The 27,020-nt window shown below is 35.0% G+C and overlaps 4 protein-coding genes across 6 annotated transcripts; 2 read left to right on the top strand and 2 right to left on the bottom strand.

Annotated features, from left to right (window-relative positions):
* Nucleotides 1-960: 960 nt before the first annotated feature.
* LOC125859288 (heat shock 70 kDa protein 5) lies at nt 961-3,159 on the bottom strand. Its single transcript, XM_049538993.1, has one exon. It carries the CDS (start codon nt 3,071-3,073, stop codon nt 1,109-1,111), a length of 1,965 nt encoding a protein of 654 aa, XP_049394950.1. The 5' UTR covers nt 3,074-3,159; the 3' UTR covers nt 961-1,108.
* A 4,535-nt stretch (nt 3,160-7,694) lies between these two features.
* LOC125859295 (mitogen-activated protein kinase kinase kinase 20-like) lies at nt 7,695-9,257 on the bottom strand. Its single transcript, XM_049539001.1, has one exon. The coding sequence runs from the start codon at nt 9,046-9,048 to the stop codon at nt 7,831-7,833; it is 1,218 nt and encodes a 405-aa protein (XP_049394958.1). The 5' UTR covers nt 9,049-9,257; the 3' UTR covers nt 7,695-7,830.
* Nucleotides 9,258-11,032: 1,775 nt separating this feature from the next.
* On the top strand, nt 11,033-15,379 carry LOC125859300 (uncharacterized). Of its 2 annotated transcripts, XM_049539008.1 has the most exons (9): nt 11,042-11,261; nt 11,355-11,420; nt 11,516-11,558; nt 11,654-11,708; nt 12,258-12,306; nt 12,656-12,723; nt 12,810-12,918; nt 14,927-14,942; nt 15,081-15,097. In XM_049539008.1, coding segments are annotated over exons 1-9 (594 nt in total). In that variant the 5' UTR covers nt 11,042-11,075; the 3' UTR covers nt 15,083-15,097. The 2 variants fall into 2 exon arrangements, with proteins under 2 accessions (XP_049394963.1, XP_049394965.1); XM_049539006.1 differs by lacking the exon at nt 14,927-14,942 and having other exon boundaries at nt 11,033-11,261; nt 15,081-15,379.
* Nucleotides 15,380-17,549: 2,170 nt separating this feature from the next.
* On the top strand, nt 17,550-26,277 carry LOC125859285 (uncharacterized). Of its 2 annotated transcripts, XM_049538986.1 has the most exons (8): nt 17,550-17,642; nt 20,547-20,636; nt 20,731-21,978; nt 23,207-23,422; nt 23,801-23,875; nt 23,989-24,048; nt 24,197-24,436; nt 25,733-26,276. In XM_049538986.1, the coding sequence occupies exons 2-8, from the start codon at nt 20,561-20,563 to the stop codon at nt 25,954-25,956; spliced, it is 2,139 nt and encodes a 712-aa protein (XP_049394943.1). In that variant the 5' UTR covers nt 17,550-17,642; nt 20,547-20,560; the 3' UTR covers nt 25,957-26,276. The 2 variants fall into 2 exon arrangements, with proteins under 2 accessions (XP_049394943.1, XP_049394944.1); XM_049538987.1 differs by lacking the exon at nt 23,801-23,875 and having other exon boundaries at nt 25,733-26,277.
* Nucleotides 26,278-27,020: the final 743 nt, after the last annotated feature.

The raw sequence follows: 27,020 nt of genomic DNA, 5'->3' as shown, positions 1-27,020 counted from the left end.
TGTTCCTTTCACCTTTGCATAGAATATGGCCCAACCCTGGAAATGGGACCAAAATGGTTTTTGTTTCTGGAATTTGATATTTCGTATTCGATGGCAATGTTCTCCCCATTTTTTTAGTTTTGGTGAATTTGACTAATGCTTTGCACACAAGGCGGCTTATATTTCTGGCAACACTGAAGGGTGATTTTATGCTTTGATGCTTCTGAATCTTGAAATTAATCAATTCTTGACCATTGAAGCACACACTAGCAAATGTATTTTATATTCTAGTATGAGAATAAAGAGTCAAATTTCAACATTTACTGTCACATTCTTCTTTCAAGAGAACAGGATGCCCTCCTTTTTCCTTCCAACCAAAGTGTCCAATTGAAGTTTTCTCATAGAGGCATCAGGCAGGCATGTAGGTCCTCAGAAGAGATGTGTTTTTAGTGGGGTTGTTCTTCTTCATGGCTTCGTCCTTGGAATTGTACCTCTCAGGTTCTTGAACCATTCTCTGGATGTCCTATTCCCTCTAATGTTTGATCTTGTTCTTCGCCATAGCAGTTTGGTCAACACCTACAGTAATGCGGTTAGCATCATTGTTAAGGTAGACATTGATATGTGACAACCCCTTTAGCTCAAAACTCACAAGAAGATAATCAATCTTTTCAATGGGCTTCTCTTCTTCAGGTTGAGAAGATGTGATCTTTCTTTGTTGAAAGAGTAAAAAAACTTTGAACAAATTCAGTTACCACTAGTTTATGTTATATATCCATCAATTATACCGTCACACATAACTCTTCATTACCTCTGGAAAAAAACTAATTTAGCTGAGTAGTTATAAAGCTATTCCTTTCATTTCTATATTGGTTATCCACATTGTGGTGCACCAGCTAATCAAGGTATTGCAGGAAAATTGCAGATAAGAAGCAAGAACAGACATCACATAGCCAAAAAGTCTGAAGAGAAATGGAAACAGCATTAAGATGAAAAATGAAATTTATTTAGAAAAACTTAGGGTCTACATAGATGTAATAGTGATTATTCTCTCACACCAGAACTGAACACTCAAAGCAATCAGTAAAATAGTAAAAGTTTATATTTCTATAGAAATATTAGCCTATCATCTTTAATCAACTTCCTCAATCTTTGGCCCTGGACCATTAGCTGCAGATCCTCCTTGGCCATAACCAGCTCCAGTGTCAGCACTGCCTCCCATGGGCATATCTCCACCTGCACCACCTTGGTACATCTTTGAAATTATTGGATTGCACAAGTTCTCCAACTCCTTCAATTTATCCTCAAATTCATCTACTTCAGCCAATTGGTTTCCATCCAACCATTCAATTGTCTCATCCACAGCCTTGTCAATCTTCTGTTTGTCAGATGGATCCAATTTCCCTGAGAATTTCTCATCTCTCACTGTATTCCTCATGTTGTAAGCATAATTCTCCAATGCGTTCTTCGCCTCAACCTTTTTCTTCATGGACTCATCCTCTTCCTTGTACCTCTCCGCTTCTTGAACCATCCTCTCAATGTCTTCCTTGCTTAACCTTCCTTTATCGTTTGTAATTGTGATCTTGTTTTTCACACCAGCAGTCTTGTCCTCAGCCGACACGTTGAGAATGCCATTAGCATCAATGTCAAAACATACATTGATCTGAGGCACTCCTCTTGGTGATGGAGGAATACCCTTGAGCTCAAATTTCCCAAGAAGGTTGTTGTCTTTAGTCATAGGCCTCTCTCCTTCATACACCTGAATGAGCACACCTGGTTGATTGTCCTGGTAGGTCGAAAAGATCTGCTCTTTCTTCGTTGGAATTGTAGTGTTTCTTGGAATCAACACTGTCATCACACCACCAGCAGTTTCAAGACCAAGACTGAGAGGTGTGACATCAAGAAGCAGCAAATCTTGAACTTTCTGATCACCTTCTCCAGTCAAAATTGCAGCTTGAACAGCAGCACCATATGCCACAGCCTCATCAGGGTTAATACTCTTGCATAGCTCCTTACCATTGAAAAAATCTTGCAATAATTGCTGTACTTTTGGGATCCTAGTAGAGCCACCAACAAGAACCACATCATGAATATGACCCTTGTCAATCTTGGCATCCTTTAAACATTTCTCCACAGGCTCCATACACTTCCTAAAAAGATCCATGTTCATCTCCTCAAATCTTGCCCTGGTAATCGTAGCATAGAAATCAATCCCTTCATACAAGGAATCAATCTCAATAGTAGTCTGAGCAGTCGATGACAAAGTCCTCTTCGCCCTCTCACAGGCGGTTCTCAACCGCCTTAGAGCCCTGGGATTGCCACTAATATCCTTCTTATGCTTCCTTTTAAACTCCTGCACAAAATGATTGACAAGCCTATTGTCAAAATCTTCACCACCCAAATGTGTATCCCCTGCAGTAGCCTTAACTTCAAAGATCCCTTCCTCAATAGTCAACAACGAAACATCAAAAGTTCCACCACCAAGATCAAAGATCAACACATTCTTTTCACCACTACTCGACGATTTTTTATCCAAACCATACGCAATTGCAGCAGCAGTAGGCTCATTAATAATCCTCATAACATTAAGCCCAGAAATAGCCCCTGCATCTTTAGTAGCCTGTCTTTGAGAATCATTGAAATAGGCAGGAACAGTAACCACAGCATTCTTTACAGTAGTCCCCAAGAAAGCTTCCGCCACTTCCTTCATTTTCGTCAAAACCATAGAAGAAATCTCCTCAGGAGAAAACTGTTTCTCTTCCCCCTTGTACTGAACCACAATCATGGGTTTTTCACCAGGACCCGGAACTACTTTAAACGGCCAATGCTTCATGTCACTCTGAACAGAAGGGTCGGAGAATCTCCGACCAATTAAACGTTTAGCATCGAAAACAGTGTTTTGGGGGTTCATCGCTACTTGATTCTTGGCTGCATCGCCGATTAACCGCTCTGTATCAGTGAAAGCAACGTAGGATGGAGTAGTCCTGTTGCCTTGATCATTTGGGATTATCTCTACACGATCATTTTGCCAAACACCAACACAACTATAAGTCGTGCCGAGATCAATGCCAATAGCTTTGCCTTCAGATTTCGCCATTAGTAAAGATTTTCAAGAAAAGAAAGTTTTTTTTTTTCTTCTTTTGAAGTGAAATTTGGGAGATTTTATTTGTTGTTGATTTTTTTTTCTGATTGAATAAAGGCATGGTGATGTGGGTATTTATAGGTATTGAAAAAAGTTCTACTGGGTTCGGGAATGAGAAGACATAGAAGGAACTTGATTGCGCCAGAGAGTTGGAGATTTACCAGAAAGTTCTGGAGAGGGCGGGAAGCTGATCAAATGTTCTCAATCATTCTGGATTGGGTTTTGGGCTTGGACCAGCAAATGAGCCTCATGATTTTGGGCCTGGGCTTGATCGAAAATGTTGGGACAGAGTTTTGCATGATTTTGGGCCTGGGCTCAATGGAACATTACCCACCCATAATGGTCCACGTCAATAAAACCAGATTAAGGTGTTATATATGAGCAACATTCACGTATAGCAAATACAAAAATCATATTTGTATGCTATAGCTATAGTTTGCATAATTGCGTTTCATAACAAACTTTATATTTGCTATGGCTATTTTGTTATACATATATACAAAAGAAGCAATTGTATATTAGTGTTTCGGTATACATATACAAAAGAATCAATTGTATAATATGTGTTTGTATAAAGCGAGAACGAGGCGAGTGAGAGTGGCGAGCGAGATCTGGGAGAGGGGAACGAAAATATATGTATATATACAATTTTCTCTCTCTTTATACAAACACAAATGCATTTTATACATTTGTGTTTGTATAAAAAAAAAAAAAGGCGAGTGAGACTGCCCAACGAGAACGAGAGTGGCGAGCGAGATTCACCATGGAGAGAGGCGAAATAGCAACAATTTGATACGGGGTACAATTAAATCAAACTATGGTTATAACATTTAATTTGAATTAATAGTTTGCTATTATATATAATTTTCCCTTATATATACTCCCTCTGTCCCTAGTTACTTGTCCACTTTTGAATTGACACACCTATTAAGAAAACAATTATTGACATAGTGAGTTTACCATTTTACCCCTATTAACTATGAAAGTGGATGAATTAAAAAACTTAAGATTTTCAAGAAGTTTTTCCTTTTTCAAATTAATTAATTGAGGGTATAATAGTTAAAAAAAAATTGGCCTTTCTTGATTTGTCAAAATGGACAAGTAATTGGGGACAACTAAAAAAGAAAAAATGGGCAAGTAATTAGAGACATACGAGTATTGTTCTCTCGTATGATTGGCTACGAAATTTTAGAAAAAAGAACAATATTTTAAAAAATTGTAAGACGGTGCCAATGCATTAATGATTTTTCATCAAATTTATAACACATTTTATTTGTTAGATTCCTAATTAAATACTTGAAATTCAATAAATCCGTTTTTTTTCTATATTTAACAAAAAATGAAAAAATTGAATTTAATCAACCAATAATAATAATGACAGTAATTTGAACATGTGATACAGTTTGAGTTTCTTTATGAGCTTCTTATTTTATCAATTCTAATAAATTAATCAAGTTCAAAATTTAATTCAGATAGGAATTCAAAAGATAATAGCTTGATATTTTTTTTCACTCACAAAAGGATTAATCTGAATTAACCTAAAATTCTAAAATGAAAAAGTGTTAGTTGATTCATTTCAACTTTCAAGATCTAATTTTACTCCAATCAGATGTAAGACAAGGCATGTGTGTATTAGTTTGCTTGACTTGCCTTTTCAATTACATCTATGAGCGAAGATTTCTCTATCTGATACTCGCAACACATTTTTATGGCAATGTAAATTTTCACTATATTCATATTCTCATTGTTACTGTTTATCAAATTCCTTTCTCGTCCATAAATACAATTTGGATGTCTACAAGCACTAAATAGTAAAGTTGAAATTACTCTTCTTTAATGGATACTTTCATGGGTATAAAAAAAAGTATAAATGGGGAGTAATTAAGAGGGAAAGAATAATGATTTTCTTTATACAAGATTGGAAATCTTATATCATACGTAAAGTGGTAAAGCAGTGATTTAAAGCTGCAAGCAATTATAGGAGAAAAATAGAATATCCTCCTCAACAATTAATTACTTACTTTGCTTTTTCCTTGTCACAAGCATGCTAAACGTTATACCAAAGAAATGACCAATCAGAAATTATTTAAAGGTTATGTTTTTTTTTTTTTTCGCCAAACACATATACAGACCCTTAAACTTGTTCCTAAATTTCATTTTGGCACTCCAACTCAACCTTGTTCCATTTTAATCTTTTAACTCTAATTTTTTTGTTTCATTTTGGCACTTCTAAGTGATGTGACAGAATATGTGCATCACACTTTCTCTAAGAGAGTAAAATATAAAAAAAAATATTTTTTTAAAAAATAATAAAAGATTAACCCTTCAACTCTATTTTTTTATGTACCATTTAAACACAAAATACTAATTTTATAATTTCTTTATTTCTATATATGCTCTTCAACTGCAATTTTGCATTTTAAAAATCGTCATTAGTTATATGATCATTGATGATAAAAAGTTTCTTCATTTCTATTTATGTTCTTCATTTCCACTTTTTCATTTTAAAAATCAACGTCATATATATTTTTTAAAAAATAAATAATGGATGAACATCAATTTTTTAATTTTTTTTTTAGAGTTTCTGTACATTATTGTGTGAAAAATAATCGATAAAAGTGTGTTGATTTTCTTTTTAAAACAATTAATTAAATTAAATAATACCACATATTTTTTTTCATATCTAATCTATTTGGACTAACTCAAATACTAGCTTTCTAATTTTTCATTCAATTAAATATGAGTAAAAAAAAAAAACTCATGTTCATTGGTAATTAATAACACTATAAAAAAATGTTGAAACTCGATATATTTCGTTGGATTGTCATTGATTTTCTTAAGAAAGAAAATCAACGCACTTTCGTTGATTATTTTTCAAGCAAAAATACAGGGAAACTCTCAAAAAGAAATTGTTACTTTTTTAAAAAAATAAAATCAATGATCATCCGTCAATTTGAATTTTTTACAATAACTAACGGATGTATGACGATTTTTAAAATGCAAAATTGCAGTTGAAAATCATATATAGAAATAAAGAAATCATAAAATTAATATTTTGTGTTTAAATGGTACATAAAAAAAAATAGAGTTGAAGGGTTAATCTTTTATTATTTTTAAAAAAATACTTTCTTTTTGTCTTTCACTCTCTTAGAAAAAGTGTGATCGCCACATCACTTGGAAGTGCCAAAATGAAATATAAAATTTGGAGTTAAAGGGTTAAAATGGAACAAGGTTGAGTTGGAGTGCCAAAATAAAATTTAGGGACAAGTTTAAAAGTCTATATATGTTTTGCATTTTTTTTTATAACGTCATGTATGCATTATCTTAAATTTATACTATTCAAATAAAATATTTAAAAATACAAATAAAAAACGTAAATTCATAGGACGTAAGTCGAAACATAAGCTCCATATAACTAATCAAAGTTAGTAGCCGCGTTGTACGACCATGGACTCCCTATTGACTATACATGTCCTTTTGCCTCTTTTCTTGGAATCCAGCTATTTTCATTAATTTATGCACTTAGCCATCGTTAGGTCAATGTTCATTCTAATCAATACCGAGTTCAACTTACAATCAGACTGGCTGGCCTACACATTTTTAATGATTGTTTATCAATGACCTTTTCGCCGCCGCCCGTATCAACAGTGCCAAACGAACAAGCAAACACCCATTCCTTCTTCAACAGACCCACCAAACAGGACAATGTAGATGAATTTTACTTTATTTTTACCTGTAAGAAGAGCAATTAAGTATCAACGTAAACAGGTTAAAATTGCATGGATAATGTAAAAAAAAAAAAAAAAACCTTTGACAACTCTGTTTTGAATATGAATCGCGGGTAATGCCTGCAGTTTCTTCACTCAAATGTTAATATACCATACCTTAAAGTGACGTTATCTTTTCATCAGGCATTGGCTTCATAAACAGCTCTTCATTTTCAGGCTTCCAAGCAACTTCAGCTATAGATCCTCTTTTTCCGACCTGAAATCTCACATTTGCAAGTAAGAATGGAAATGTGAATATGACTTATTAATTAGCCAGAGAATAGATAAAACAAGAGATCCGAATCCAGGAGCCTGAAATGAAGACACTGAAAATGGTTAGGCGTAGAAATGATGCAAAGACAGGTGACTGAAATCTTCACTAGTATGTTAGCTGGTTCATGATAAGAAAACAGTGATGAAGAAGCTGTTTTCAAGATTTCCGATTACAAACATAATCTGGCAAGCATTGCAGTCACATGGTGAATTAAGTGTTCCAATGACATGTTTCCTGCTGATCAAAGTGCATCATTCCGATCAATCTAGAAAACTTAGTTCCCAGAGTGATCTAAGATGTAAAATTCTTGTGCATACACAAATCCCCTAGTTCAGAATTGCAAGGACAGTCGTCTAGCTAAACACTGCAAAAAGGTTTAATAAATCATCAAACTTCAGAAACATACATCCGAAGTGGTCAAAGTTCAGCCTGTTCCAAAAGAATGAAAGAAACATGGAGCAACAAACACAATTTTAGACAGTAAGAGAGTTATGCAACAGCAAAATGTAAAGGTAAGAGTCTTGGAAGCAACACATTAAAAAGAATAACAGATCTTATCATTTAAGCTCAACCAATTTGAACTGCATACAGACTATGTCGCTACATCTAGTAACGAATCAATGAATTTAATGTATAATTCAATGCTTAAATCTCTATCCTGCCAACTATTTCTAGACACCTGCAGGAATGGTAATACTTGATGGACATTTCGGCGAATTGTTTGAGGGACTCCCAGAAGGGACCTCAACTGATGGATCAATTATATGAGCAGAACCACCATCAATGGTGGAGCTTATAACAGTTATGCTTTTTTCTACTTTAAATATCCCTTCTTCATCAAAATAAGATGTCATTTCATCCTCGTAATCTTCCTCAGACCAGAAACCAAGGGAATCATCTTCAGAGGCACCACTCCAATCTTCTGAATAATAGGCGAATTCATCATCACTTTCAGTAACCAATAGAATAGAATCAACTATATTGATATCCTCAACCTCTAGTGGTTGTTCAACTCCTTCATCCTCAACCAATCCGTCAACAAACGGATGATTCAACAGCATCTCAGCAGTCCATCTATACCTAGGGTTCCTAACGAAACAACCCTTCAAGAAATCTTTTGCATCCTTCGATAAGTTTCCAGGAATTTTAGGCAATTCTTTCCCTCCCCCGATCTTTCTAAGTACATCCTCAGCATCCATATCATTATCCCTATCCCACGGAGGTTTTCCAGTTAACATCTCAAGCACAATACACCCTAAAGCCCAAATATCAGCAGGACACTCTTGCACATTATCCGCAACAGCTTCAGGTGACAAATACATCGGAGTACCCCTCCAGTAAGGCTCCAACCTCCTCTTCTTGCTCTGATTTTCTCTCTTAGCTAACCCTAAATCACCAATCTTAACCTTAAATTCAGTACTTCCCTTACTAGAATTCGGCACAAGCAATACATTCTCAGGCTTCATATCGCAATGAACATAACCAATCGTATGAATACAAAGCAACCCTCTAAGCATAGATCTCGTATGATTCCGTACCTCAAATTCAGACAATCCTGATTTATTGATCCTTTCAGCTAGGGTTCCACCAGAACCATACTCCAACAACAAATTATAAACCATAGCACCATTCTGACCCGTAGTAGTTTCATCCCCGAAACATCGAATTACATATGGACAACCCTTAATATTGTTGAGAACCTCCTTTTCCTTCTGAATTGAACCCGAAACAGAAACCTCAGCAGATTTTACAGCCATAACTGGTGGAAAGTAGCTGTAATTCAATTTGGGGTTCTTCAAAGTAGCTAAATAAACACACCCAAAACTTCCTTTACCTACCATTGCTCCTCTGTACCATGCAACCCCATCACCAAATTCATTCTTCATCATCTTTCCTTCACCTACTTGAAAAATTAAACTTGCAAAAAAATGAGAATTTTGGAAGTAATTAAGATTAGGGCAATCTCAAAAGGAAGAAAATCCAACTTTAAGTTGGATTTTAGTGCATATTACACAATACACAAGCAAATGGGTAAAGAAAATTAGGGTTTACAGAGCAAGTTTGGGTTTCTTTGCAATTTGCTTTTTAGGTTAGTTTTTTTTTTACATATTATATTTTTTTATACTATATAATAAGAGCCGCGTTTCTTTGAAAGAGAGGAACACAAGTTGGCAAAAATGATGCTAACTGGAATAACGGTCATGTGGTCTTTTTATAACAATGTATGAGAAATAATAAATAAACTTAAGACATTTTTTATTTCCTTTTTAACAAATTGTAACATATTTTCAGTTTTAACTGTTAGTAGTAACTAAATATGGTAGCATATTTTGTTAACTTTGGAAAAATGAATGGTGATTATATAAATTTGACAGATAAGAAATTATGTCAGTATATATATGTCACCATTATTTGTCACATGCACTACTTCAGGCAAAAACTAAAAATGGTTGTCACTTGTGAGGAACAGCATGTGGTTTCCTTTTTTTTGGTCCTTTCTCCATTTGTTTATTTTCGTTTTAATTTATTTGTTTTAAAAAATATTTTAAAGTGTAGTTTTTTTTTTCAGGTTGATCTTTAGCTTGAATCATAAGATTAAAAAATAAATTTAACGTATTTTACATATCTTTAGTTTATACTTTAGAAATATACATTGTGATTATTAGCATCATTTACATTGTGACTAATTCACGTTTGGTAACTGTTATTTTTTCTTGCCTTTTCTATAAATTTCTCTTTCCACTTAAAAATGCATACATACAACTGTACTTTGAGTGAGTTAAATACATGTGTCAGAGCATTGAGTTCCAAATGACTTTCAATCACACTTAAAAGTCCATTAATTTATCGATAGTGAAGTGGTAAATACTTATTCATCTTTACTTATAAATCTTGGATTTGCGTCTCTTGAATGTGAAATCATCTTTATTAGAAAATATTTTTCCCTTAATGTGAGACTTTTCGATATGAATTAAAATTCAATTAGATTCTAATATAGATATCAAGCATCGAGTGAGAAACAGAAAAAAAATCCATCAATTTTCGTTAGAATTAAAAATAATTTAGTATGATGGTGTGGTGTTAAATAACAGTGCACATGGAATTACTATATTGACTTTTCAAGTGCTAATAAACTATATATGTTGCCTAATTAGCAACAACACAATCATTTAGTATTTTTTCTAATTGTAGATTGAGATCAGGTCATGGCGATTAGCTGTTTAGGCCTCATTATATATCTCATTCTATTAATATTAAAGACGATTGAATCTAAATGCATATCTGAAATAAATTAGCATGTTAGTTTCTAACATCTAAATATATCAATATCTTTTTTTAAAAATAACAAATATAAAATTCAATAAAATATTAATACTATCATCAATAAATAATAACAGTTAGATGATGATAATAATTATAAATAGTGACTAGTGATGATTATGACTTATTATTGTAGTTGATGGATAGCGATAATGCTTGTGATCTTAATAATAATATGTGATGAGCCGATGACCATAGTTGATAATAGTGTGCTAACAATATTTCTCCTCTCTTTTTTTTTTCCTTCCCACTTAATAGGAGTATTGCTAAATTATTCATACTCGATGCTTCTTATACTACTTGGTGCTACTTTTTTTTTCTACTAAATAATAATCATATCATATCTTCTTCTTTCATAATGCTACTTTTTCCTGTAAATTCAAAGTTTGTAATTATAATATTATCCTCATTTCATTTAATTAGTTCTTAACAAAATATGTCAGTTTTTTTTTTTTTTTAATATCACATAGTATATTGTTGAGTGAAAAGAAAAAGACTGTACGGTTCTTTCGGTTAAAGTTCTCTACAGACTTGGCCCGTATGCTTAGGCCCAAATAACTCTCCTCATTTCAGGTTTGGTTGCAGAATTAGGGAGATGAAGCTGAAGATGAAGAAGAATGATGAAAATGGCGGAAATACGATATTGTCTGTATCACCATTGAAAGCTATTACTCTTCATCTGATATGCTTACTAGGGTTAGCTTTAGCTTTCTGTATACCTAATCATATCTACTCGCTCGATCTCATCACGCATCCATCCCAAACTCTTCGTATGATTTCGGTATGAATCTCGCAATCCGAAAATTTTATAAGATAATCTGCTTTCGCTCTCTGTTATTTGTATTCTTATTTTGATTCGAATTTAGTTTCTCAGGTGTTTCTGGCTCCAGTACTCATTCTTCTTTACAGTCACCTTCGACACGATAGGACCCAATGCTCTGTAATCCTAAACCTTCGTTTTGTTTGAATTTATTTTTACAACTTACATATTTTGTTACTATAATTGATTCGTTTTTTTTTTTGTGGCTTTCACAGTACGTCAAAGCTGTAGGACGAGGCTTGCTGGCGCTTCCTGCCGGTAAGTAGAGTCTGTTATTGGAACTATATAATTAATGTCATTTGTCTAAGATTCATATAGTATTGTTCATGAATTATTTTATATAATGTTTATAGGAGCCGTAGTAAATGCACTCGGAGCTACTATATTAGGAGCACCTGTTGGTTTCGAGTATGTAATCCTGTATATGTGTTTTTATTCCTTTATAATAATGATACTGAAACATGAAGCCACAGTTGAGGTTGGATGGAAAATAGAGCTGATCTATCATTGAACATAGATTATGACAATGTTATTGCATGATCATCAAAAGCGGATGTAGAGTGTGAGTTATAGGTTCATTCAAACCTAGTAGCTTTTGCTCGGACCATGTATAAGTGTTAAGAATTCACTTAATAAGTGTAAATTATTGATTTCGAACCCAATAACAAATGAACTATCGTAGAATTTCGAACTTGATCCCATAAATTTCAAATCCTAGATCCGCCTATGATGATCATCAGACATGTTAAAGGCTCTCTATGTTTCACAAAAATGCCTGAGATTAGTTTGAGTTTTTGTTTCAGATGACGTAGGAGTCATTTTATGCTGCCCTATCCAACCTCAACTGGGACTATGTTAATGCAACATATAATGGTTTTCTGTTACTTTCTCTTTATTATAGCTTCTCTAATGCAGTAGTTCTTATCCTAACTAATCTTTGATCCTGTATTATAACAGGTATTTCCCCAAGACCTTTAATTGGTCTCTTCTGATGTCACTACTCACTGTAAGTCTTAACAGCTAGGACTTGCTATTTACTGCATGAAAAGATTTCTTAGGCTTATAAGCTACCAAGAAGATTACAACAGTAAAGTTTATGGATTCATCTCATGCTTACAGAAAATATGATCAATGTATTTAAGAAAAGAAAAGTCAGTAGGGAATCCTGGGAGTTATTGTATTCAGAAAGCTGATGAAATGATAAGATACTTTGACCACTTAGGCCACACGTTTATGAGATGTAGCATTGATATTTTGTCCTTGCTCATTTTTTCTTCTATGTTGGTTTAGCTTCTTTAAAAAAAAAAAAGATCTTTTCTGGGGATACGTAAATTTATCAAATATTGGTTTGGCAGTTTGTACCAGCGGCTTGTGTTTTTGGTTCATCGTGGACTGATTGGCACCGAATATTTGCTAGAACAAAGTAATTTTCATTTCCTCAATCCATGGGCATTTGATATTTATATCTAAGACCTATCCTAGAGCTTATTCAGTATGTTTGTTTTGCAGAGCCAGTGAGTCCACAGACTATATGATCAGTCTACCTGCTCATGGAGCTGTTATTGGAGCATGGTTTGGTGCTTGGCCAATGCCACTTGATTGGGAAAGCCCATGGCAGGTAAGTTAACTGATTGTCAAGGACTCGAGGTTCACAATTTGAGAGATTGTAGTCCATTTCATGGTGCAGATTATTTGAATTTCAAATGCATTAATTGCATTCACTAAGCATCAATCGTCCATGATATGATCTTTTGATAGTCTTGCAATAGAAAGGCATATAAAAGTTTCTCCGCATGACCTTGTTTATATTATATTCCCTTTTGACAAATTCTTCTCTGGATTGTTTTTAAGGTAAGTAGGGCCACCTCACACAATCTTGAGGAACCTTGTACATATCAAAGTAGGATACCAAGTGCTGCTAGAAGGCAAGGCAAACCTTGTCAGTTTTTTGCACTTCCTCGTAGATTGTTTCCACCTCATCAGTGGCCCGATTAGTATAGCTCGTCCTTATGGAAGACACACACATCTGCTGGAAAACCTGTTTGTGTTGCTCTGGACACTTCGAAGTGAACCATAGCTGTGAATGAGAGGTGTTGGGAATCTGTTAGATGATTTCTTCTTAAAGAAACTAAGCTAATAGTTCATTTACCATAATGAAGTATTATATCCTGCTATACTAGTACTAATGCAAAAGATAAAGTGATCAAAAGGAGAGAAGAAAAAAGGTTGGCGCTTATGTGGCTCCTTTTTGTTGGGGGTAAGATCGGATTGCATTGCTATCTGTAAAATTCTTTGCTCAAGTAAGGGCACCACTTAAGTCTACTTTGTTAACAAGATCTCCATGTTCCACACTAAGAGTATAAGTAAAATAAAACAGCTCTTGTTATATCCTGATACAAAAAGCTAAAGTGCTATTTCGTGCATGCGTCTTCCATCATAATTTCCTTTATGTTTTTCCTCGCTCGAATCTTACATCCTTTATGTGTCAGATGAATAGAAACAGTAGCCGTTAAGGTGAAAAATGAAGGAGGGAGAGGCAGTTTTATACCAGAAGTGTTTCATACATTTGTTTATATGAAGTTGCATCTTAGTTCTTGTGAGTCTTGGTGATTTTCTATAACTCCCTCCGTCTAAAAAAGAATGGTCTAGTTTGACTTTACAGGGAGTTTAAGAAAATAAAGAAGTTTTTTCAATTTTGCGATCTTAAATTAAAGTTATGTCAAATATAGGGTTACCTCTCCTAAGTGGTTTGCGAGCTATTGCATAGGAGCAGGGGTTTTACCCTCTGCGCACCCAAAGGGTAGCAGCTGCGGGTTTTCCTTGTCATAAAAAAAAAAGTTATGTCAAATATACCAAAATGTCCTTTAATCTTGTAACCTTAAACAATGCCATGTGAAAAACTGAAATTATAGTGTTGCCAAAAAAAGGAAATAGGTCATTCTTTTTTAAACAGACTAAAAAGGAAAGGATGTCATTCTTTTTCAAACGAAGGGAGTATTATCTTAGATGTACCTGCTGATAGCTGGTACTAGGGGTGTGCACTATTCGGATTAAATCAAATAACCAAATCAAATCAAACTGAATTTTTATTTGGATTGATTTTGGATTAATAGATTACTTTGTTTGGTTTTCTTGTTTGATTTCGGATTTTAAAAAATAAAAACCGAAAAAATCGAATTTTATATATATATATATATAATGCTTAGGTTTAGAATTAAGTTGGAGTTAACCACTTTTGTCCTTTTTTGGTTATTGTCTTTCATGATGATTACATTTATATTTTATGTTTGAACATCTATAATAGGTATACTTATAAGTATTGTGTTTTAAGTTCACTTATGATTTATATTATAAAGTATATTTAAGAGATTCAATATTATTACTTTGGTTATGTTATTAATTATTGACATAACCGAATAACCAAACCGAAAAAAGCGGAACCGAATAGAGGAAAACCAAACCAAACCAAATTTGTTTTGGATTGAATTGGGTTACACTTTTACAAAATCAAAAACCGAAAAACTGAACACACACCCCTACCAGTTAAAAGGCTACAATTATTAGCAACTCACTGGTTCCATTGGTGCTTGATTACTAATTTCTTCATATGCATTTTCATTTCCTAGGTTTTAGAAGTGGAGTGTAAGAAGCTTTCATATTTTGGTTATGCTCTTGAGGGAAAGATCACGTTTTTCTAATTTGCAGACCTCGGCACGAGGTTGGAAAATGCTTTAGTAAGTGGTTTGTTCTCATTCACGGACAATTGGTATTTGCATGTAGGAATGGCCTATTTGTGTGACTTATGGAGCTATAGCTGGTTACCTCGTGGGACTTGTGACATCCTTGGGCTGCATTATCTTCTGTAACCGCCAGCAACATCTAAAAGAAGAGTAGTGTCTGGCTTCTGAGAATTAGCCGTGGAAGGCTCATGATACTACAAAATTAGGCCTTTGTTATTCAGCTGCATAGAAATGTGATATCCAGTTTTGAACTCTACTTAAATTCACTAATCTTTGTTCTTTTTAAAGAGTATAATCCATTCTTTTAGGCGTAATTTCTTTTGACTAATTGTGAGGAGATAATGAAGTTTCTACAGAAGAATAATTTTGCAATATCTCAAAAAAATTCTGTCCGTTAAGTTAAATATTATGGATTTGTATTTATGCTTTGTGAATATTCCTTTTTCCTTTTGCAACATAGCTTTTACTATTTCCATGCTTATTATTTGTCGTGTTGTTGATTTATTGCCATCTCTACGTGGATTTTCAGAATTGGGACCTAATTTTTGTGGGGTCTTCGAATGATTCGTACCCTTGTTCCGTGTGTTGAGGAGAAACATGTCTCTCACTGGTGGAGAGAAGAGTTCTGTACATCCACTTGATAGTTTACTATCAAATTCAGGAGTTGTTTAGATTCCAATTTCTCTCTTTATTTTCCTTTTGAAATGAATTCCACCTTTAGGGTGTGTTTGGAAAATGTTTTTCAATTTTCTCATATTTGGTTCGATAAAATGTTTTTCAAATCAATTTATTTTCCTCAAATTCAAAGAAAATAACTTCCCTTCAAAAAGTAAGGAAAACATTTTTCAAAATTTTCCTCCAATTTCAATACAATTGTTTTGCTGAAAAAATAAATTTAAAGCTTTTTTTAAAATATATTTTTTAACTTCAAAATTTTTATTTTTTTATCCCACCCTTACCCCATTGCCCCCCTCCTGCCAGCCCCCTACCACCCTCCCCCTCCCGCTCCCGAAAAAAAATTTAAAGTTTGTTTTTAATAATTATTTCCAATTTCAAAATTTTATTTTCACCCTATCTCAACCACCCTACCCCCCCCCTCCCCCCGAAAAAATAATAAATTTAAAGCTTGTTTTTGAAAAATATTTTCAATTTCAAATTTTTATTTTTCTAATCCACCCCTACCCGCGACCCCCCACCCCCCTTCCCTAAAAAAAAATTTAAGTTTGTTTTTAAAAAATATTTTTAATTTCAAATTTTTATTTTTTTTACCACACCTCACTCCTACCCGCGCCCCCCCCCCCCCTCATCTGCCCCCACCCCCCAAAAAAAATAAAGTTTGTTTTTAAAAAATAAATTTTCATTTTTTTGCGCCAGCCCCACCACTCCACTCAACCCAAAAAAAAAATTTAAGTTTATTTTAAAAAATATTTTCAATTTCAATTCAAAAATTATTTTCTACTCTCTAGTAAAAATAAAAGATTTTCTCAAAAATAATTTTCATTTATAAATCAAACACTAAAAAATCTTTTTTAGAAAATATTTTCTAGTCACCAACTAAACAAGAGAAAATAAGTAAAAAATCTATTTGTTTTCCAGGAAAACATTTTCTAGAAAAACATTTTCCTTCATACCAAACACACCCTTAAAGTTCTTATTTCTTTGCCTATTAGTCTACGAGGTAGATGTAAGGTACATCCTATTTGTTCAGACCTCACTTTTGAAATTATATTAAATATATTAAAGACCAATATTAAGATACATCCTACTCTGATCAGACACATCGGATATGTTGAAAATGAAACATATGCAAATTTAAAAAGCAAGATCGTATCTACTAGTAGTTTACTTTTTGAATTATGAGAATACACTCGACCCCCATTTTCCTTTGCAGCGAAGACTTGACAAGAGACGTAGTAGGGATAGATAGACACGAGGGTGGTGACATCTTATTGCTGACAATACATTATTAACTTTGTAAAATGTTGTCCTCTTCTTTAATTTCACTTGTGGGGTGCAATGGATAATTAATTTTTCTATTGTCAAGTGGGACCATTACCAAAGACTTAAATTAAATGCCTTTGCCTTTTGTCTCCTTCTAAAATTACAATCACAAAGTTAATTACATTAACCAACTTTAATTTGTAGAATATATCTGCTAGAATTAGTCAAAACGGTTCACTTATTTTAATTTATTTCAGACTTCTAAACGGCTCTAGCCTTGGTGCGTTTTAATTACGCTATACTATATTCCAATTTTCCCCAATTCCGAAACTACCCTCGTTAATTAGCCCGAAAAGACGAAAAAGCCCAGACACCAAGCGACGCGATTGGTGGGATGTAAACATATTGTAGAATCACACGGTCACACCGAATCACTAATGCCACGTCATCTGAGTAGTTCAAGTCCACGTGTCATAGAGCAAAAAGAAACAAATGGCCCCACACCGAACCCTTTAAAAACTCTTTATAGAGCCCTTAGAAGCGCCAAAACACACACACATTACAACACCCTACCACCACCACCACTCTCTCCCTCTAAAACCTTTCTCTTTCTCTCTCTAAAAAAATTTCACTTTTGCCGATCAGATACGATTCTTCACCGGTAAGAATTCTTATGAACCCGCCGGAGAATTCATACAGATTTAAATCGTTATACATTAATTTGAATCTTTTATCGTTGGTATAACTGCAAGTTCTTGAATAAATCTTTTGTTTTAATTTTAAAAAAATTAATAAAATTGGTTCGGTTGGGTGTGTAATTAATGTGGTTTGAATACTTTTCTTTCTGATCATGTTTGATGGTATAGACAGAGTAGTACTGTATGGATTGTTGAACTTTTCCGTTCTTAGATTCTTGTAACAATCGCAAGGAGGAATTTATGGTGGGGGTATCGGTTTTCCTCCATTTTCTAGGTTTTCTGCGAAATGACATTTAGGGTTTATGACACACAAGGGTAGGGAATAGAGACGATTGTTTGTTGTGCTTACTGGGTAGAATTCTTTTTCTGTTGTGTTGGTTTGATTTCCTTGTTTTTGTTTATTTTGGGCATAGTGGGATCACATTAAGTGTAGTTTACTGTTCTAAGTAGTTAACCTTTTAGTTTCGGTGATCGGTGTATGAGAAAGTTGCCTTTGCGTATATCTCATATTGGAAGTATATGAAAAGAGATTTTAATAGGCCTTTAAATGAAAATGGCGCGAAGAATTTGGCGCGCATAGTGGGATCACATTAAGTGTAGTCTACTGTTCTAAGTAGTTAACCTTTTAGTTTCGGTGATCGGTGTATGAGAAAGTCGCCTTTGCGCATATCTCATATTGGAAGTATATGAAAGGAGATTTTAATAGGCCTTTAAACGAAATTGGCGCGAAGAATTTGGCGCGCATACTGGCATCACATTAAGTGTTGTCTACTGTTCTAAGTAGTTAACCTTTTAGTTTTGGTGATTGGTGTATGAGAAAATCGTCTTTGCGTATATCTTATTTTGGAATTATATGAAAGGAGATTTTAATATGCCTTTAAATGAAAATGGCGCGAAGAATTTGGCGCGCATAGTGGGATCACATTAAGTGTTGTCTACTGTTCTAAGTAGTTAACCTTTTAGTTTCGGTGATTGGTGTATGAGAAAATCGTCTTTGCGTATATCTTATTTTGGAATTATATGAAAGGAGATTTTAATATGCCTTTAAATGAAAATGGCGCGAAGAATTTGGCGCGCATAGTGGGATCACATTAAGTGTAGTCTACTGTTCTAAGTAGTTAACCTTTTAGTTTCGGTGATTGGTGTATGAGAAAATCGTCTTTGCGTATATCTTATTTTGGAATTATATGAAAGGAGATTTTAATATGCCTTTAAATGAAAATGGCGCGAAGAATTTGGCGCGCATAGTGGGATCACATTAAGTGTAGTCTACTGTTCTAAGTAGTTAACCTTTTAGTTTCGGTGATCGGAGTATGAGAAAGTCGCCTTTGCGCATATCTCATATTGGAAGTATATGAAAGGAGATTTTAATAGGCCTTTAAACGAAAATGGCGCGAAGAATTTGGCGCGCATAGTGGGATCACATTAAGTGTAGTCTACTGTTCTAAGTAGTTAACCTTTTAGTTTCGGTGATTGGTGTATGAGAAAGTCGTCTTTGCGTATATCTTATTTTGGAAGTATATGAAAGGAGATTTTAATAGGCCTTGACATATGAAAATGGCGCGAAGAATTTGGCATATCCCCTTTTTGCAGCCTTTCATATAGAAATGTGTGTTGTAATTTCATTTTTTTGTGTATTCTCGGCCTGTTCTTCTTGTTTTAGAGACGATTGTGTGTTTACTGGGTAGCGATTATCTCTGTTGTGTCGGTTTGATTTCCTTGTTTTGCTTATTTGGGGCCTAGTGGGATCACATTAAGTGTAGTCTACTGCTCTTAAGTAGTGAACCTTTTAGTTTCGGTGATCGGCATATGAGAAAATCATCTTTGCGTATCTCATTTTGGAAGTATATGAAAGGAGATTTTAATAAGTCTTGACAAATGAAAATGGCGCGAAGAATTTGGCGCGCATAATAGGATCCTATTAAGTGTAGTCTACTGTTCTAAGTAGTTAACCTTTTAGTTTTGGTGATTGGTGTATGAGAAAGTCGTCTTTGCGTATATCTCATTTTGGAATATGAATGGAAATTTTAATAGGCCTTGACAAATGAAATTGGCGTGAAGAATTTGGCGCATCCCCTTTTTTGCAGCCTTTCATATAGAAATGTGTGTTGTAATTTCATTTTTTGTGTATTCTCAGCCTGTTCTTGTTTTAGAGACGATTGTGGGTTTACAGGGTAGCGATTTTTTCTGTTGTGTTGGTTTGATTTCCTTGTTTTGCTTATTTGGGCCTAGTGGGATCACATTAAGTGTAGTCTACTGTTCTAAGTAGTTAACCTTTTAGTTTCGGTGATCGGCATATGAGAAAGTCATCGTATATCTCATTTTGGTAGTATATGAAAGGAGATTTTAATAGGCCTTTGACAAATGAAAATGGCGCGAAGAATTTGGCGCGTCCCCTTTTTTGCAGCCTTTCATATAGAAATGTGTGTTGTAATTTCATTTTTTGTGTATTCTCAGCCTGTTCTTCTTGTTCTATTGATGTGCCAGTCTGGTGAAAATGTGATTGTTTGAAATTGTTTAGGATTATGATGTTGGTTTTCTATCTGAAGTACTATGTTCTTTGATACCGTTTCAAGGTGGAACTCTCCCCCACCCCAAAAGTTTGCTTAACTGTCTCATCTCTAGAATAGATTACCTTTTCAAGGTGGAACTCTCCCCCACCCCAAAAGTTTGCTTAATTGTCTCATCTCTAGAATAGATTAGATTTTGTTTTGTTCTATGTGCAATTACAACATCAGTTTCAGTCATGGAGAGACTGGAGGAGGATTTAAGTATAATTATTATGCTTTTCTTTCTCTTTGTCATCTCCTCTAGTTTATGAAGTAGATATCTTTATGTTAAGCCTAAATTTTTATTTAATTGATCAGGTTCAAGATTTTCAATGGGATGTGACAAAACAGAGAACCTGCCAGACCTAAGTGTTGATGAGGGAAAGAAGAGACCAGAGAAGGATCTAAGTAGAATTATTATGCTTTTCTTTCTCTTTTTTCATTCGTTAGTTTATGAAGTAGATATCTTTATGTTAAGCTTAATTTTTATTTAATTGATCAGATTCAAGATTATCAATGGGAGGTGACAAAACAGAGAACCTGCCAGATTCAAGTGTTAATGGTCTTTCTCTTAGCGTCAGTCAAAGTGGAGCCGTTGATTATAATGGTGTTATCCAAGGTGGATTCAGTTCAGGGGCTAATGTCACATCGTTTCCTTTTGTATCTCTGCCTGCGGTCCGTCCTCTTCCAGGAAATGTTAATGAGATTGAGGTGGCTGATTTGATGAATCTCAATTCCTTACATCACCACCATCTTCAACCGAATTTGATGAATGTAAGAAATATTTCACCCAGCTTTCACAGTCCATCGGCAATGTCACATCGCATGAAAAATAATGCAGAGATAAACCATTCAAATGCGAATAACAAAACACCGACCTTGAATAGACTCATGAATGAAGGTGTCTTGTCCAAGAGCTTCCAGAATCCTGGGGCTGGCATGAATTTTATGCCTATGCAAAGCAGTGGAGCTGGATGTTTTGAAAAGGCTGGGGAAGGAACAGGTATTAGTCAAATGCCTGGAAGCCCTTTTGGCGTAGGGTATAATGTGCAAAATGCTATAGGTATTGGCGGAATAGGGTTTCAAAATTATGCCAACGTCAATCATGTTCCTTTTCAGTCACAAGGGATGGATGGTAGTTTTCTGACCCTTGGAATGGGAAGTAATATAGAGGATAGATCAATTCTTAGATTCAACAGCAAAGAGGTCAGCAGCAGACTGGAGGAAGCTGCTTTACCACAAAATAACAATTCTCACATCCAACAAACAAGAAGAAATCTTCCAAGTTTAATTCATGGTTCTCCTGGTGGTATTACAAATTTCCAGTGTGATAGTGGTGGTTTCCCAAATTCAGCAGCCTTGAATTCGGGTGTGCTTGCTCCAGACTCTAGAATCAGTGCACCTCCATTTATGTATGCACCAGATGCGAGACTCAACTCATCTAATGCCAGAAATTTTGGTGCTGTTGGTAAAGCTGATCAAAGACTTTGTGAACCTGATCCTCTCATGTATGCCCAAGGTGGTTTGCCTCCTCCTCCATTACCATTTAGCAGCAATTCAACTTTACACCCTCATCTTGGATTTGGTAGAATGGCAGCAGCTCCTGGATCTGCTCAACAGCTTAGGGTATTAGCTCAACCAACTGTTAATCAGCAGAGCAACCTGTACACAAACATGGTCAGGAATCAATCTTTCATGGGACCTGCTATTCTCAGTCATGGTGGCGGCAGAGTGAGGCAAGACCAATTAGGTGTGTGTATGAATTTCTATTTCTGTTTGCTGAATTTACCCCTTACCAATTTATCCATTTCGTACTTTACCACAAGCTTAGCTGACATGTGCATATGATTGAATTTTTCAATGTCAAAAATGAGAACTGATTGTTTTGTGCGTACTGTATCAGAATTCCAAAAATATTCCTGTGTCTAACAAGCTCAGTTTGTTGTTTTTCTTGCCATTTATGTTCTGAGTTGGCAGTGTCCAGGACAGTCCTGGTAAATGGTAGACCCTTAAACAAACAAACATGACTATGGAGAGTCTGTTAACCTCATTTTAAATAATGTTTGCAAATAAAATTGACTTGACCGATAGAATTAGCTTCTTTGAATGTGAAAAGTCTTGTCTTCCAACAGAAGTTATAATTCTTTTAAGTTGCATTTTCAGACATATTGATAAAGAGGAAATATCTTAGTGATGCAGTGTGAACAAAATGCTATGAGAAATGGCAACAGTGTGTAAAGAACTAAAAGATCTAGTGGTATGCATAGGTTGTTTGTTCCATGAACTTACCTTTCACTTTGGCAATCATTCTTCTATCACATAACACTCCATTAATTCTTTTCCATTTCAATCATTAAGTGTGTAGAAACATACCAAAAATACCTTTTGAATCATGTAGTCTTAAATATGTCACACCATTCCTATTAGGAAGTGTCACGACTAAAATGGCATGTTGAAATATGGAACTTGCTACATATAACTTTTTATTTTTTAAAACAAACTAAAATGAAAGTTAAACAGATAAATTGAAACAGAGGTGGTGGTCAATTTTTTCTATGGAAGTGGGGGGTTGACAAAGCTGTAATTGTGCACTCTGTTTCTTGGTTGTATTGTTAGTTGACAGAGTTGAGAGTACTACCTTTTGGAGAGTTAAGTATATCTGTGTATGAGTTGTTAAAATGGTTGATCTGACGTGTTGACAAATTATAGGCCTCTTAAGTCATAAACTTGGTTCTGCCTAAACATGACTCTATAGCCAATTTTCATGAATCGGGTGAGAGGATGTGAGCTATCAACATGTGAGTTTGATTAGGAATCCTCCTTTTTCATTTCACGGCTACATGCACTGCTCTTTTGAGTTTCTCTTATATACTTTTACTCTTGTCTTCATGGATTCTATAAATTGCCTCTTAGTCTACTTCAGCTGCTGGTTGTTGACTTACTGCGGTCCTAACTCTGCTACAATCAAATTTCTTCAGGTCAGCAATCTTTTGTCAATGTTCTGAATCCTTGGGGGAATAACCTATATTCTGAAGGAATGGGAGCTCAAATTCAGGGATGGAGTGGCATCCAACCTGCCCTTGTCAATCAATTTCCCAAGAGGCTAGGTGTCCAGCTTAATGACGGAGCTATTTCTCAAGCAACTCGAGAGGGTGTTCTTCCTGGCACGGGCGGCATCCAGCAAACTAGAGTGGGTAAGTCATGTTGGAACTTAAAAATGAGTTCATAGGATGAAAAATGAAGCCAGAAAAATAGTTTACCTTTAAAAAAGGAAAAAAGAAGTGAGAAATATATTAAGCTTCCATGAAATATTTATTTAGGCACTGTAAAGTGAAGTGTAAGAAGTGGAAGATGACATTAGAATGGGTGTAGGCATTGCGTGTGTGATTCGTCAGAATACACTAAAAAGGATGCACCCGTTCCAGATACTTCCACTACTCCATACTGGATGCGTACTCTTAAACGAATTCATTTAACTCAGAAATTAGCACATTGCGGAGCTTGAGTTCACATTATACTTTTTATTTGGTGCTTTTATCATTATCTGTTTCTTCTTTGGCTTTCATTTGTAGGTAACTCGTATCAGTCTCAAAATCATGGACCTAAAATGCACCCCACTGAACTTCTTAACCCCTCTTTTGTAATGGGTATCTACTAATTTTATTCATATATCTGATGATGCTCCAATTTGCTTTTCTATGTATTTAAAGTAATCTGACCTCTACGTAACATCTGAAGAGATTGTTCTTATGTTATCTAGGTCTGCCTCAAGTTGGTTCATCAGCAGAGTTTAATGTTAGTGGACTCCCATATCATGCTGGTATGCCACAAAACCCAATCTAAGGAACTCTCTAGTGTTGCTATTTCAATGACAATATCTATCTTTTGCATCTTTGGTGACGTGCACATTTTAGAACCAAAATGTGCTGATTCCTGATTTGTGCTCTCATTGCATTTGCTACACCAAGGTCAAGGCGTTCCAATATCAAAGGTTGATGTGGCCCCTCAGGCTTCAAATCTTGATGGCCCCACTTCCCTCAAAAGAAGAAGACCAAGTAAAGCCCCTCCAACTGCTCCGACGTCTCAGCGGAGGAGAAAATTGACTCAACATAGTAATCAACTGCTGATAGCACCTCCGAGGCCGATCACTATTGCTCCAGTTCCTGCATCTTCTCCTTCTCTTCCTGCTCTCTGTGCAAAGTTGCAAGGTATCTCAAGCTATCTCACATTCTTATATTTTCTGTATTTTTGTAATGTAGTTTGTTAGTCTGTGATCTACAAGATACTGTTCTGGTGCTTTCTTTACCACGGATATATGTACAACTTGATTGTTTGTTGACATTTCCATGAGTTGATCGGTGAATGCCAGTGTTTTGCCTCCCTACTCTGACTTGATCACTCATGTAGCTGTGTTATTTATGTCACAACACTGTGTCACTGTTGTGTGTCTATTCTTGTGGCATATGTATCTCAACAAATTACAAGTTTTGACACCATAGACGTGACTATAGCCAACAATTTATAAGAGTGTGTCCTTTATCAAGTGTCAAAGACCTCAAGTGTTGAGAAATGTTAAGGATGTCTCTTATTTTCTTTTAATTAGAGTTAATGACATTATTTTAAAACCCCATTATTTTCTTATTTTCACAAATCGCCCTACTCTATCCCCTCTGCCCCATCCTCCACTTCCAAATAACTAATGGATGTTTAAATATTTCCCCTTCTTTTAAACAATTCTCAGGATATCTAAACAACTTCCTGATTTTTTAACTAAACGACCTGAAATTGTTCTCTAGCTATTTAAAATAATTCCTGGTTATTTGGGACGGACTGCATAATAATGAAGAAATTGCTGATAAGATTAAGGAAGGAGAAAAGAAGGAAGAAGAGGATGAACTAAGAGAGAAGAGAGGGACCCAAAATTAGAAAATTCAATATTTGAAAATGGGTTATGTGAAATTTTTGGATGTTTTAATACTTGCCCTCAATGTTTTTTGCCCCATTCTCCTCATGTGGCCTAGGACCTAAGTTACATGGACAGCCAGGTGCAGGTTTACAGTACAATACGTATTTATATGTTGAATTTGTCATCTAAATTATAGGATTTGGAATATGGATGGGTACAAGTACTGAGTTACATTAACAATTGTGTCGTATGATATATATTTTAGTAGTTGAGTTGAGAAGTCATTACATCATAACAACTGCAAAATTTTCTTGGTACTTTATGTGAACATTTATGAACACATCACGTCCACAAAACCCCAAGGGTGACACCAAAAATCAAAGCTGGAACTAGAGCCCCCTACAACCTACAACTGGAGGAATCTAAGAACTTCAGCATAATATCGATATGTCAGAAAGGCATCACATCAAGTCATAAGAGTGTGAATAAATCTATATTTTGTTCGTATTTCTATGTGAAGATATAATGAACTCATTTTACTGCTAAATATTCCACCATTGAAACAGCATTGTAATAATGTAGTGTTGGAATTTTTCAGCAAGATTGGAGGAACCAGCTCAACTCGTTGCAGAGAACTGCAAAATATGCAAGAGGAATGTGATGTTCAATCCTGAAGGCCCTTTTACTCGTCCTGCTATAGCGCCACCCGTTGCTGTTCTTCCCTGTGGGCATGTATTTCATGACGAGTGCCTGCAGAAAATCACACCACAAGATCAAGCAACAAATCCTCCTTGCATACCTTGTGTTATAGGTGAAACATAATGTGACTTGAATTGTTTTGGAAGGGAGAGGGCTTAAATTTTGTGAAGGAGAATGAAAGGGGCTCCCAAACATTTTTTTTGTAAAGGATTAGGGTATAGTTCGTGGAACTGTACATATAGAAGGTGGGGTGACAATAGGATTCCCCCCCATGGGTAGAGATTATGTAAAGTTACATAGAAACTCAGCATTTAAACCCCTGTGAATGAGAGAGATATTAAACTGGAACTTACAACTAAGAGCTGATGTATGACTGATTCTATAGTAGAGGTATTTGATCCCCCGTGCATGAGATTATTTTTTTTGAATATTGTGTATGGCATGTCTCTTTATCTCTTCTTTCTTTTCCTTTGGTTAATTAAGATCGTCAGTTAAGGTGATGATTCTTGCACCTTTTCAGTCTGTTAACTCATTCGGTTTTCAGTGTTACAAAAGTAGAAATCATATTTTGTTCTTTCCTCAGTTCTTTGTATGGTTTTAATTTCCTCAGTTAACCTAGATTCGGAAAAGGATCACATTTCATGGTGTGGGTAGCCTACCTAATACATACATACATCAATGATTGATTTTACAATACTATAGTATGTGATTGTATTATAAGTTTTATCATACCTTCTAAATTACATGTTGTATTGGTAGTTAGAGATAATGTGGTCTGGACCAACCCGTTGAAATGTGTGTTACATTACCCTTGTTTCAACTTAGTAGGGAGTCCAAATTCTTGTTGTATACACAATCCAAAATAAGCAAAAGAGAACATGAAGGCCCAAGACCAATGTATCATCATCTTGGGCCTAAGAAGCATGAAGAGACTACTAGCAGAGTGTTTTTAGCCATAATTTTTCATTTTTCATTATTAATAAGAGAGAGTTTATTTTTATCTTTTAAATATAACTCGTAAGCATCTTTAGAGTCTTTTTGATATTGCTGCTCAAAACTACTTATTGCTAGAAGTCCAACCTGAAGTCCTAATAAAGCCGAATCGCAAAATTCGAATACAAAAAAATATTTATCGCTCCATCACAAATATTGAATAGTTTAAATTGTTGTTCTCCGTGGAGGACGGT

The sequence above is a fragment of the Solanum stenotomum genome, chromosome 3 (assembly GCF_019186545.1).
Source record: "Solanum stenotomum isolate F172 chromosome 3, ASM1918654v1, whole genome shotgun sequence".
Classification (NCBI taxonomy): domain Eukaryota; kingdom Viridiplantae; phylum Streptophyta; class Magnoliopsida; order Solanales; family Solanaceae; genus Solanum; species Solanum stenotomum.
This window is presented reverse-complemented; position numbering and strand designations above follow the sequence as displayed.

Excerpts from the sequence above, each read along its gene's own strand:
- LOC125859285 (XM_049538986.1), top strand. The coding sequence starts at position 20,561 with ATGGGATGTGACAAAACAGAGAACCTGCCAGACCTAAGTGTTGATGAG. Across the intron at positions 23,423-23,800 it reads CATCCAGCAAACTAGAGTGG|GTAACTCGTATCAGTCTCAA; the intron begins GTAAGTCATGTT and ends TTTCATTTGTAG. Across the intron at positions 24,049-24,196 it reads TGGACTCCCATATCATGCTG|GTCAAGGCGTTCCAATATCA; the intron begins GTATGCCACAAA and ends TGCTACACCAAG.
- LOC125859295 (XM_049539001.1), bottom strand. The coding sequence starts at position 9,048 with ATGATGAAGAATGAATTTGGTGATGGGGTTGCATGGTACAGAGGAGCA.
- LOC125859288 (XM_049538993.1), bottom strand. The coding sequence starts at position 3,073 with ATGGCGAAATCTGAAGGCAAAGCTATTGGCATTGATCTCGGCACGACT.
- LOC125859300 (XM_049539006.1), top strand. The coding sequence starts at position 11,076 with ATGAAGCTGAAGATGAAGAAGAATGATGAAAATGGCGGAAATACGATA. Across the intron at positions 11,559-11,653 it reads CTTGCTGGCGCTTCCTGCCG|GAGCCGTAGTAAATGCACTC; the intron begins GTAAGTAGAGTC and ends TAATGTTTATAG. Across the intron at positions 12,919-15,080 it reads ATTGGGAAAGCCCATGGCAG|GAATGGCCTATTTGTGTGAC; the intron begins GTAAGTTAACTG and ends ATTTGCATGTAG.